The 13,352-nt window shown below is 33.2% G+C and overlaps 2 protein-coding genes across 10 annotated transcripts in view; one reads left to right on the forward strand and one right to left on the reverse strand.

Moving 5' to 3' along the window:
• rab27b (RAB27B, member RAS oncogene family) overlaps positions 1–11,355 on the forward strand; it is a 42,555-nt gene extending 31,200 nt beyond the window's left edge. For all 7 annotated transcript variants that reach the window (XM_051877657.1, XM_051877663.1, XM_051877660.1 and 4 more), the window contains 4 exons: positions 1,062–1,147; positions 4,426–4,529; positions 4,753–4,876; positions 7,028–11,355. In XM_051877657.1, the coding sequence (XP_051733617.1) occupies positions 1,062–1,147; positions 4,426–4,529; positions 4,753–4,876; positions 7,028–7,214 (501 nt within the window). In that variant the 3' untranslated portion in view covers positions 7,215–11,355. The remainder of the gene's footprint in view (positions 1–1,061; positions 1,148–4,425; positions 4,530–4,752; positions 4,877–7,027) is intronic.
• Positions 11,356–13,075: 1,720 nt separating this feature from the next.
• LOC127503614 (cingulin-like protein 1) overlaps positions 13,076–13,352 on the reverse strand; it is a 36,616-nt gene continuing 36,339 nt past the window's right edge. For all 3 annotated transcript variants that reach the window (XM_051877635.1, XM_051877634.1, XM_051877636.1), the window contains one exon: positions 13,076–13,352. This exon is cut by the window's right edge and continues 618 nt beyond it. The gene's annotated coding sequence lies outside the window, so the exon portion shown is untranslated.

Raw genomic sequence — 13,352 nt, forward strand, 5'->3', positions numbered from 1 at the left:
TCTAATTTTGCTTATTTAATTATTTTAATGTATTATTTATGTATTTGTTTATTTTAACATTATTTTTTATTTGACTTTAATCTAATGTTATGCTAATTTACTTATTAAATTTAATTATTTTAATGCATTCTTTCAAATTTTTATTTTACATTAATCTCATTTTAATCTAATTTATTATTTAATTATTTTAATGTATTTCTTTTATATTTCTTTCAATCTAATTTTTATTTTATATTAATCTCATTTTAATCTAATGTATTATTTAATGTACTTCTTTTTTATTTCTTTCAATCTAATTTTTATTTTACATTAATCTCATTTTAATCTAATTTGCTTTAATTATTTTAATGTATTATTTATTTATTTTAACTTTATTTTTTATTTTACTTTAATGTTATGCTAATTTACTTATTAAATGTAATTATTTTAATGTATTCTTTATTATTTATTTATAAAAAAAAATCTTTGTTTTTTTTTATTTTAAATATTTTTATTTATTTTAATCTTTTTAATTAATAAAGTCATTTTTTCTTAACTTTTCCATGGACTCCAGTTTGGAAACCCCAGATCTGGAGGACTGATTGGATTTTCTAGATCTCCCATGAATAATCCTCCATTATTCTTCATAACAATATATTTTTGTCATGTTTTATTTGAGCAGCCATAAACATAGACTCCTTATTTCCTACGTTTCCTCTGTGAAGCACCCGATTATTTAGTGCTAGACACAGAATCCTGCTGTATTTCGGGTGTTTTATGATCTTTTTCTGCCTGCAGTATCTTTCAGAGACTCTTTAAATGTCATAGATGAAGTGGGCAGGAAGACAGTGAGATGAAAGCATCTATCCCAGCATGCACTGCGGCTCAGCAGATCAATAACAGCATCCATCTGAGCTAAACCGAACAGAAGTTCAGCAGTATCCGAGCGTCTGAATCTCGTTTGAGAAGTTCATGTACTGTGTTCAGTCAGATCTGGAGCCTTTACGGCTGCCGTGAGGAGTGTTTCATCTCAGGCAGGTGTTGTTCTGTCTGCTGATCTCTGGTGTTTCTGTGTTCTCCAGGTTTACACGACAAACAGCCCCAATGGAACGACAGGAAAGACGTTTAAGGTTCACCTGCAGCTTTGGGACACGGCGGGACAGGAGAGGTGTGCGCTCTTCTCTTCATATTCATTATCAGCCAAAGCTACTCGGTTCCTGGTTTCCCAGTATCGCCTTCATCTCCGGCTCTGGAAGCTATCCCTACTAGGGATGCTCCGATCGATCGGCCGCAGATCGGTATCTTTGTCGTAGTATCCTTTCAGCGTTTAAGGGGATTTCCCATGATTGCCGTCAGTGCAGTGATTTGAATCAATGAAGTGAAGCAATTGAGCTCATCGATTGAGCTTTGGAAAGTGGAGCTCAAAGTTACAATAATTTCAACACCTTGTTTGATGATGAGACAGTCTCTTCACGCCCCCTGCTGGTATAACACTGTAACTGCACTGACTGACAGACTGCAATTATGTAAAGTCTTGTAGGCTCTTTAATAAGCCAAAGCATCCTAATATGGATAGTGTTTTGCATCAGCTTTTTTAAAGGCCAATTAACATGTTCATTCATTTGATTCTCAATTAAAACAACAATTACAACATTACTGTAAGTAAAATAACCAGGGAAACATCTGTGGTATTACTTTATCTGAAAAAACATTAACAGTGACAGACAACAGAGCGCTGACATATCACTTATGTAAAGCTTGAAGGATCGGGATCGGCCAATCATGATGACAAGAAATTGGTTTGGTATCTGATGCAAAAATCCTGATCAGATCATCACTAATCCCTACTTTTTTTCCTACTCACTATAGTACTGTACTATGTATTATGTATTTGTTTATTTTATTCCAATTTAAATTTTACTTTTACTTTAACTTTAGTCTAATTTACTTATTTATTTGTTTATTTTAATATAATTTTTAAAATTATAATATACATATACATTCATTCTGCGTATATATAATTTTAAACTATTTATGTATTTTAATGTATTTTTTAATTTTTTATATTTATTTTTATCTTTTATTTAATATATATATATATATATATATATATATATATATATATATATATATATATATATATATATATATACATATATATATATATATATATATATACGCTACCAGTCAAAAGTTTGGAAACATTACTATTTTTAATGTTTTTGAACGAAGTCTCTTATGCTCATTAAGGCTGCATTTATTTCATAATAAATACAGAAAAAAACAATAATATTGTGAAATATTATTACAATTTAAAATTATGGTTTTCTATTTTAATATACTTTAAAATATAATTTATTCCTGTGATCAAAGCTGAATTTTCAGCATCATTACTCCAGTCTTCAGTGTCACATGATCCTTCAGAAATCATTCTAATATGCTGATTTGATACTCAGTTATTATCAATGTTGGAAACAGTTGTGCTGCTTAATATTTTTTTGGAACATGTGATACTTTTTTCAGGATTCATTAATGAATAAAAGGTTAAAAAGAACAGCATTTATTCAAAATATAAATCTTTTCTAACAATATAAATCTTTACTATCACTTTCTATCAATTTAACACATCCGTGCTGAATAAAAGTATTAATTTCTTTCAAAAAAAAGAAAGAAAAAAAATGACTGACCCCAAACTTTTGAACGGTAGTGTATATTGTTACAAAAGATTTCTATTTTAAATAAATGCTGATATTTTTTAACTTTTTATTCATCAAAGAATAAAATAATATTAAGCAGCACAACTGTTTCCAACATTGATAATAACTGAGTATCAAATCATCATATTAGAATGATTTCTGAAGGATCATGTGACACTGAAGACTGGAGTAATGATGCTGAAAATTCAGCTTTGATCACAGGAATAAATTATATTTTAAAGTATATTAAAATAGAAAACCATAATTTTAAATTGTAATAATATTTCACAATATTATTGTTTTTTTCTGTATTTATTATGAAATAAATGCAGCCTTAATGAGCATAAGAGACTTCGTTCAAAAACATTAAAAATAGTAATGTTTCCAAATGTTTGACTGGTAGTGTGTGTGTGTGTGTGTGTGTGTGTGTGTGTGTATAAATATATTTATTTATTTATTTATTTATTTATACATTTATTTATTTTAATTTGCTTTTATCTTTTTTATTTATTTTTAAAAAAAAATTCACTGTTTATCTCTAAACTTTTCCATGGACTCCACACTCTGAAAAATGCTGGGTTAAAAACAACCCAAGTTGAGTTGAAAATGGACAAACCCAGCGATTGGGTTGTTTTAACCCAGCGGTTGGGTTAAATGTTTGCCCAATCTGCTGGGTAGTTTTATTTAACTCAACTATTGTTTAAAAATGACTATATGTCTGACTTAAAATGAACCCAAAATAGGTTGGAAGTTAAAAATCAGACACATAATTACTAGAGGAAACAATAATAATCAAAAGGTGAACATTTATTAATAAGCAATTTAATAAATGTTTATTGTTTAATTATTATTGATTAAACTTATTAATAAATGCTCATTTATTTAACATATTAACAAATGTTAATTTCATTTTTGGTTCATTTTAAGCGAGCAATACAGTAATTTTTAAACAATAGTTGAGTTAAATAAAACTACCCAGTAGATTGGGCAAACATTTAACCCAACCACTGGGTCAAAACAACCCAATCGCTGGATTTGTCCATTTTCAACACAACTTGTGATTGTTTTTAACCCAGCATTTTTTCAGAGCGCAGTTTGAAATGAACCCTGATCTGGAAGACTAAATCGGTTCTCTGTTTGAATCGTTTCTCTCTTTGATTCGTTCACATCAGGGACGTTCCTGTCATCAGATTAAACACATTCAAGATAGCTGCGTTTCCTTCATCACACCTGTAAAGGTGATGATTGAACCTCCAGAGATTCTGACACTGGTCCTGAAATAGCAAATCCATGTCAATGCTGTGGATATGTGAAATATATATATATATAATTTTTTTTTTTTTTTTTTTTTTTTACTAGTGATGCACCGAAAGTCTCTTACACACATCAAGGCTGCATTTATTTATTTAATCATGAACTTATTATACATTTCAGCAACCAAAATGTTTTGACTCAAACAGCAATTAGATTGCAGAAATGTAAAATTAATTGATGGGAAGAAAAATTATATTTCAATGCTTTTGCGTTCTCTCACAGATGTTTTTTCCCCCAAGAAATACATTTTTTCCTCCTATCTCATTTATTTTCCATCACAATGTCCCTTTAGGGGCTCCGTACATAAGAGACGTCTTTCGAAAACATTATAAATCATAGTAATTCCAAACGTTTGACCAGAGGTGTATTGTGGGCAGTTGAGTCAAGTTACAGTCAGTATTTGATCCTGAATGAATGTTCCTCTGTTCTCTGGCAGGTTCAGGAGTTTAACCACAGCGTTTTTCAGGGATGCGATGGGCTTCCTGCTCATGTTCGACCTGACGAGCCAACAGAGTTTCCTCAACGTCAGGAACTGGATGAGTAAGTGATTTAACTAACCATCTCTAACAAGATTAACAGACAAACCGTGTGCAGGCTTCTTAGTTATAGTGCTAGCAAGAACTAGTGTTGATTGACCGTGTTTGATTTACACTAAAACCTGAAACTGTAACTGTAAAACTGCTCTACTGCTGGTGTTATCAAGAACTGTGTTTGAATGCTTCACTCTGTGTGTGTGTGTGTGTGTGTGTGTGTGTGTGTGTAGGTCAGCTCCAGGCTAATGCGTATTGTGAGAATCCAGATATTGTTCTTGTGGGTAATAAAGCCGATCTGGCCGACCAGAGAGAAGTTCAGGAGAAACAAGCAAAAGAACTGGCGGACAAATACGGGTGAGTCCGGTCTTTGAGATAATGATGACTTCTTCACCTCACTGAATCATGTGACTCATTCAGGTGTTTAGTTCAGAGATTCTCTTCTCTGTTTGCTCTCAGTGTGTGATTTTAAATTCGTCCTATATATGATTCTGTATATCTGATGCATGATTATGAACAGACAACTAAACAAAATATAATTTACTAGACGTTCTGACAAAATATTAATTGCTGCAGACCATTTGAAAAATTTTATTAATTTAAATTAATTATTTAAAAAAAAAAATCAGTTTGAGTGAATGATTCAATGACTCGCTCATAAAGACTTGTTTCATTACTGGATGAATAAGTGTTTTTGAATGAATCTCTTGAGTGAATGATTCAATGACTCACTTATAGTAGGCTTGTTCGAGATGCGTTGGTGCGGCACAGACCGATCGGCGTATGACATCAAAGTACCACCAGAGTGTTTGGAGAGCATACGACTCCTTATGCTTTTGAATCGCTCTCGCGGTACTTTGATGTCATACGCCGATCGGTCTGTGCAGCGCCATTGCATCTCGAACAAGCCTAAAGACTTCACCTGTTTCATTACTGGATGAATCAGTGTTTTTGAACAAATCTCTTGAATGAATGATTCAGTGACTCACTCATAAAGACTTCACCTGTTTCATTACTGGATGAATCAGTGTTTTTGAACAAATCTCTTGAATGAATGATTCAGTGACTCACTCATAAAGACTTCACCTGTTTCATTACTGGATGAATCAGTGTTTTTGAACAAATCTCTTGAATGAATGATTCAGTGACTCACTCATAAAGACTTCACCTGTTTCATTACTGGATGAATCAGTGTTTTTGAACAAATCTCTTGAATGAATGATTCAGTGACTCACTCATAAAGACTTCACCTGTTTCATTACTGGATGAATCAGTGTTTTTGAACAAATCTCTTGAATGAATGATTCAGTGACTCAGTCATAAAGACTTCACCTGTTTCATTACTGGATGAATCAGTGTTTTTGAACAAATCTCTTGAATGAATGATTCAGTGACTCAGTCATAAAGACTTCACCTGTTTCATTACTGGATGAATCAGTGTTTTTGAACAAATCTCTTGAATGAATGATTCGGTGACTCAGTCATAAAGACTTCACCTGTTTCATTACTGGATGAATCAGTGTTTTTGAACAAATCTCTTGAATGAATGATTCAGTGACTCACTCATAAAGACTTCACCTGTTTCATTACTGGATGAATCAGTGTTTTTGAACAAATCTCTTGAATGAATGATTCAGTGACTCAGTCATAAAGACTTCACCTGTTTCATTACTGGATGAATCAGTGTTTTTGAACAAATCTCTTGAATGAATGATTCAGTGACTCAGTCATAAAGACTTCACCTGTTTCATTACTGGATGAATCAGTGTTTTTGAACAAATCTCTTGAATGAATGATTCGGTGACTCAGTCATAAAGACTTCACCTGTTTCATTACTGGATGAATCAGTGTTTTTGAACAAATCTCTTGAATGAATGATTCAGTGACTCACTCATAAAGACTTCACCTGTTTCATTACTGGATGAATCAGTGTTTTTGAACAAATCTCTTGAATGAATGATTCAGTGACTCAGTCATAAAGACTTCACCTGTTTCATTACTGGATGAATCAGTGTTTTTGAACAAATCTCTTGAATGAATGATTCAGTGACTCAGTCATAAAGACTTCACCTGTTTCATTACTGGATGAATCAGTGTTTTTGAACAAATCTCTTGAATGAATGATTCAGTGACTCAGTCATAAAGACTTCACCTGTTTCATTACTGGATGAATCAGTGTTTTTGAACAAATCTCTTGAATGAATGGTTCAAAAACAAATACATTTTTAACAGTCACTTGTCGCCACCTACTGGTGTAACGATGTAACTGATACAATCTTTATTTTAAGCTTCAAGTTAATTTCAAAAGGTGATTTGCTCTATTTTGATCACTACTGTAGACATCAGTGTTTATATCTGAACTATAAACTTTTATCTCAGTATTCTGTGATCATTTGAATTATTGAGACAGAAATTATGATACTGTATGGTTAAAAAGACTGCTTGTGTGAGAAAGTCCAGGCTTCATCTCTGATGGTTGTTTGTGTTTTCACCCTTCCCTCCTCCCAGCATTCCCTACTTCGAGACAAGTGCGGCCACTGGTGCGGAGGTGGACAAGGCCGTGGTCACGCTACTGGACCTGGTGATGAAGAGGATGGAGCAGTGTGTGGACAAACCCGCGGCAGACGCGCAAAACACGGACGGCACCAGCAAACTGGACGCTGTGCCAGCCAATGAGAAGAAATGTGCATGTTAAAGAACCAGGAAGTGCCCTTCCTCTAGTGGACAGGTGCGGACGTGCCGCCCGTCTGGCCGATCTCAGAGCGACGGCACTCGTCTGGATCTCGCACGTCCGTCCTGACCTACTGTATTACAGATATGTGTGGACATTTGTATTTTTCATTGGAGAGTTTGTGAGAGCTGTCGTACTGCCTCGTGATCTTTAACAAACCCTGCGAAATTTACCCCAGATTATAAACATTTGCAAATGCATCTCAAGTAGTCACACACTACCAGTCAAAAGATTTGAATAATTAGGATTTTTTAATGCTCATCAAAGACTCTCTTCTGCTCACCAAAGCTGCATTTATTTGATCAAAAATACAGTAAAAATATTATTCCAATTTATAATAGCTGTTTTCTATGTGAATATTTAGTAAAATGTAATTTATTCCTGTGATCAAAGCATTTTGATTACTCCAGTCTTCATGTCACATGATCCTTCAGACATCATTCTAATATGCAGATTTGCTGCTCATAAAACATTTATGATTATTATCAATGTTGAAAACAGTCATATTTTTTGTAAAACGTGATGGATTTTAATTTTTTAAGGATTCTTTGATTAATAGAAAGTTCAAAAGAACAGCATTTATTTGAAATAGAAATATTTTCTAACATTTAAATGTCTTACCACAAACTTCTGAATGGTTTTATATCACGGTTTCCACAAAAATATGAAGCAGCACAACTGTTTTCAACATTGATAATAATCATAAATGTTTCTTGAGCATTAAATCAGCATATTAGAATGATTTCTGAAGGATCATGTGACACTAAAGACTGGAGTAACGATGCTGAAAATTCAGCTTTGATCACTGGATATAAATTACACTTCACTATATATTCACATAGAAAACAGCTGTTTTACATTGTAATAATATTTCACATTTTTTACTGCATTTTTGATCAAATAAATGCAGGTTTGGTGAGCAGAAGAGACTCTTTCAAAAGCATTTTAAAAAATCCTTATTATTCAAAACTTTTATTTCGATCCTATTGTGGTGAAAGTTAAGATTTTATGGACCATAATCCCAATTGGACTCAGAAACACATCATCTAAATGAATGTACATACAAAAAAAAAAAAGTCTTGAATTAGACATTCATATCTCTGTCAGTTTAACAGTGATCACGCCTGTAGAACGGTCTAGAAACGGTTTGTGCCAAACACTATTCCACTGCCTGAGTCCGTCTTTGGTGAATGGAAACCTGTGCATGTCTATACAGGCCAAAGACTGCAGACTGGAGATGCTTCAGGCCTTTATTCCGTCACGTTTGTTTCTTGAGTATGATGCTTGCGTGTCAGTGAGTGTCGGTGCATGCGGCCAACAGTAGGTTCACTCGCGGCTTTAGATGTAGGGCTGACGTCTAACACAATCATACTTGGGTTTTTATCATGAATCGTGATATTGATGCAGATGAATCTTTGACTGGAGCTCGATCACGTACACCTCTTGGACTGAAGTTTTAGATTGTGTTCACATAAAAGGTCATGAACAGTAGAAAGTACAGATTGATGCATAAATTGCAAATAAATAGTTGAATAATTATGGTGTGTTTATATATGTTTGTGAGGCGCTCCAACACACGCTTCTGTATGGAAGATTGTTTTCGCCATGGAATAAAAAAGGTGATTGTGATTTTTATCTCACAATTTATTTCTCACAATTGCGAGTTTATATCTCCAGGGTTATTATCGTTAACTAAAACTATTAAAAAACATTTTTGTTAATTGAAATAAAATACAATGTAAATATTAGTTGAAAAATGTTGCAATGGCAATAATCTGTTTAAGTTGAAGCACTAAAATTATTAAATGGAAATAAACTGAAACTGAAATTAAAATAAATTAAATCTAAATAGCAATATTCATATTAATAATAATAATAAAAATTACAAAAGCACATAATAAAATGACAAAAATATTAAACTTAAATTAACATGAAAAATTAGTTAATTTGAATTATTTTTTTAATCGGTTTGAGTGAATGATTCAATGACTCACTCATAAAATAATAAAAACAATTCAAAATATTAATAAAACTGAAATAAAAGCTAAAATAACAGTCTCAGAATTCAGATTTATAACTTGCAACTGGGAGTTTATATCACATTTGTGCGAAATAAAGTCAGAATTGCGAGTTATACACTTACAATTGCGAGGAACGATTTGTGAGATGAATTGTGAGAAAGTCGCAATTAACTTATTTTGTATTACGTGACAAAAATGAGCTTCCATACTTCTGAACATTTGAAAGAAATTAAATGACATGTGACACATTTTTAATGTACAAGAACCTGTGTGTGCATCTACTGTACAGCCAGATTAATACAGATCTGCTTCTACTTTGATGTTTTAACTGGCGAATGTCCTGAAAACACATCCAGATCATATTTCAGACCACATTCAAAAGCATTAGGATGTTTTGAATTGTGACATTATTTTCAGCACCAAACTCTCATTACTGTAATGCTTGACTTGTTCTATTTCTCATCATTCTTAATGTTGCTCATTACTGAAATACAGTGTTTAATTTTTATTTACAGTGAATCAGCAAAAAGGCAGTACAACATATGATTTTTTTTAATATTTCAGTAATGAGAGTTTAGAGTTTTGTTTTTGGATTTTTTTTTTTACAATTGGAAATTGTTGAAAAGCAAAGAAATCCTGGTCATAATAGGCTTCATTTTTGTTTTAATGTTTTATTTTTGTCCTATGAATTTGGCATGAAATACTACTTGGATGTTTCTTGTACAGCCAGATTAATACAAATTTCCTTCTGCTATGTTTTTTTTTATTTGGTGAATATTATGAAATCATGTCCAGGTCATATTTGACACTAAATTCAAAACCATTAATATGTTTTGCACTGTGATATTATTTTAATGACAATTAAACACATTTCAATAACTCGTATTACTGTATGTAAATGTTTTAACTTTTGATTTTTTTTCCCTAATTCTCATTATTCTCAGTGTTTCTCATGACTGTGATACAGTGGTGTTTTGAATTAAAATCAGCAAAATGGCAGCATAACAATTACTTCTTATTATTGTGAAATTGGTCCTAAAATATGCTTTATTCTCTTAATGCAAAACATGTTTTTTTTTAATAATATAATTTCAGGGTGAAATATGACCTGGGCGTGTTTCTGACAAGTTAGGTGAGATTCATATGGTTATAATTGTTTAATGAGGTCTGTATAAGTGCTCAAAATGATTTTTTATTTGTTTGATGTTTTGATTCGTAAGGCCCGTTCACACCAAGAACATTAACGATAACTATATTGGCGTTCACACCAGCAGAGGATATCGTTCTGTTTATTCTAAGCGCGCCGCCATTTTGTCGTCTGTCGCTTTAAATGCTCGCGCTCTTTAAGCAGGATGGATTCTGATTGGCTGTCAATGTTTTTAACGTTCATCAGTTTTCTCTGTGCCGCCATTGTTATAGTTGTGGACTCTACTAATATTTTATATTTAGGTAACTTGTTATAATTATTGTCCTTTGTGTGAACAGGCTTTTAACACGGTTTTATTTTTGTCCTCCGGTGCCAAATCATCCCGTGCCATAATAATCACCTCTGTTCCTCATGATTCATGACGCTCGCGGTGTGTGTGTGTGTATGTGGAACGACTGATCGCACATGCCTTTAAATGTGACAATCTCTGGACCAACGTTTCAGTTTGAAGAACATTCAGATTTGCTTTTGTGTTTCTACTGAACTTCTGCTTGGCCTTGAACAGAGCCGCGTCTCTTGAGCTTCTCGTGTGTTTTACTGGTTTAGTACCTCATGTGGTTAAAGGAATGGCTTTATGACAAGTGATGTTGTTCTCTTAAAAGTTTACATTGAAGGATTTTCTCTCCTTGTGCCTGTAAAGATCTACTGACCAATGACACGCTGCCCGAGTCTTTAATAGGGTCCTGAACTCCTCTAAGCTATTTTACCGCATTAAAACTATATTTGGCAAAATAAAGCAGAAAATAACACAAAGAACTTTACTGTAACTGTAATGCAGGTTTCAGAAAAATCAACTCTTCAGTTTTCTTTGAGAGTGTTTATTTTTTGTTATGCGTGTGACATGTTACTAAAGAATAAAAAGGAAAAATGCTCTTGAGTTTTTGTTTTTTGGTTCTGTGTGAGAATGATGATTGTGTTGCGTGTCAAAAATGGCCCAAATTTGGTAACTTCTCAGTGTAATTTAGCTACTAAAATAGTAAAAAGTCAACATATGAACCTGTAGGGACGCCTCGGTTTCAAAATTTTGAACCCTGTATGTTTTTCAAGGCAAAATGCTAGAACAGTTTTCTTAAATGGTGTTTAACTCTTTCCCTGCCACTGTTGGAATTTTCCGTCTTTCCGTGTTTTCACTGTTATACGGTAGGTGGCGCTATTACGCATCTTCAGTGTATCTCCGGATCAAAATGAAGGCAAAAAAGGAGCAGAAACAAGCGATAAAAGCATTTCTTATACACATTGTAGTCGTTGAAAAAAAAACACGATTTTCTGTTGTTTTTTTCTCTTAAAAATTTGTTTGTTTTTTTAATGAAAGTTACCCATGTTCAGGTGTTAAAAAAAGAATGCATAGTTCAGATATTCAACAAAATATTCTTGGAGCCATTCAATTTTTGTGAAAATGATCAAAAACGCTGGCAGCTTTTTTTTAAAAACGCTGGCGAAGAAAGCGCTAAATATATGAATGAGGCCTTAGCTAATTAAATATGCACTAATTTGCATACATTTCCAGAACAGACATCTGAACATTGGGTAAAGCCAGGTTCAAATTTCTTGTTTCATTTATGGGGCCGTTTACACGACACCATTTAAGTAAAAATGGAAAACAATATACGTTTTGGCATTAACAGAACAACATCGTTTTGGGGGCCTGAAAACAAACTTTTGAAGTCGGGTTTCAAAGTGTAAGTTTTTGAAAATAAAAACGTGAATTTGTGAAAATGGTGACATCATGCACTTGCGTATTACATGTTCAGTTTTTCTTTACAAAGAGACATCGCCACCTACTGGCCTGGCAGTGACTTTAATCGTTTTCGCGGACACAACAGAAAAACTTTTCAGTTTTTAAGTACATCGTTGTTGTGTAAATGTACCCTTATTTGACATACTAGAGTTAATTGGTTTTGCCTGTAGTATCTTGCCTTAACTCTTTCCCTGCCATTGATGGATTTTTCCGACAATCCATGTTTTCACTGTTATACGGTAGGTGGCGCTGTAATGCATCTTTTGAAAGAGTACAGACTCTCTGGATCAAAACACAGGAGAAGAAGAAGCAGAAACGAGCGATAGAAGCATTGTTGACGCACGTCAATTATTAACACGATCAGCAAACATTAAACAGCATATAAATCAAAACTGCGTGACGTTACTGAATGAAATGTTGAACCCATGAAGAGGAAACGACTGAATCTTTGAGGTGTTTGATGGACTCAATCTACTCCATCTGATGTTTGATCATTGCTCTGAATCCCATCCGGATGAAGTCTTTAATAAAAACACAATTTTCTCAGCTTTTTCAAAAAATTTTTTAATGAAACTTACCCACATGTAAGTGTTGCTAAAAAGAGAACACAGGAAGCCAAAATAAAATGTATTTTTCTTTGTTCGTTGGTTGGCTGGCTTTCTTTTGACATATCGCATGTTCAACAAAATCTTCTGGTGGCCATGAAAGTTAATGAAAATGATCAAAAATTCCGGCTGGGAAAGAGTTAAGGTGGTCTTTTTTTTTTTAATTGAACTACTCTCTGTCTGCCTTTTGTGGCATTTTAGTCACTGTTTGAAATGTTACTAAACTGCTGTTTAAACAATGAAAAAAGCACCAATCATGTTTTAGCATATTTTATTACCATTTTGTCCTACATATAAAACACCCTGCTGCTGTATTTTAAGTGGCACTAAACGGACCGCGTGAAGAATCCAGACAGATGATCCCTTTCAACAAGTTATACTATCATTAACACTTAAACACGATTCCCTTAACAGGTTAATAACCGTCAGCAGAACAAAGGTTCGTACATTCACATGCATGCAAGTTCACTTAAAGTCCCAAGATAAATCTAAACAGGATGCCATGAATAACTACACACTTCATTATGAATA

The sequence above is a fragment of the Ctenopharyngodon idella genome, chromosome 21 (genome assembly GCF_019924925.1).
Source record: "Ctenopharyngodon idella isolate HZGC_01 chromosome 21, HZGC01, whole genome shotgun sequence".
Taxonomy (NCBI): Eukaryota; Metazoa; Chordata; class Actinopteri; order Cypriniformes; family Xenocyprididae; genus Ctenopharyngodon; species Ctenopharyngodon idella.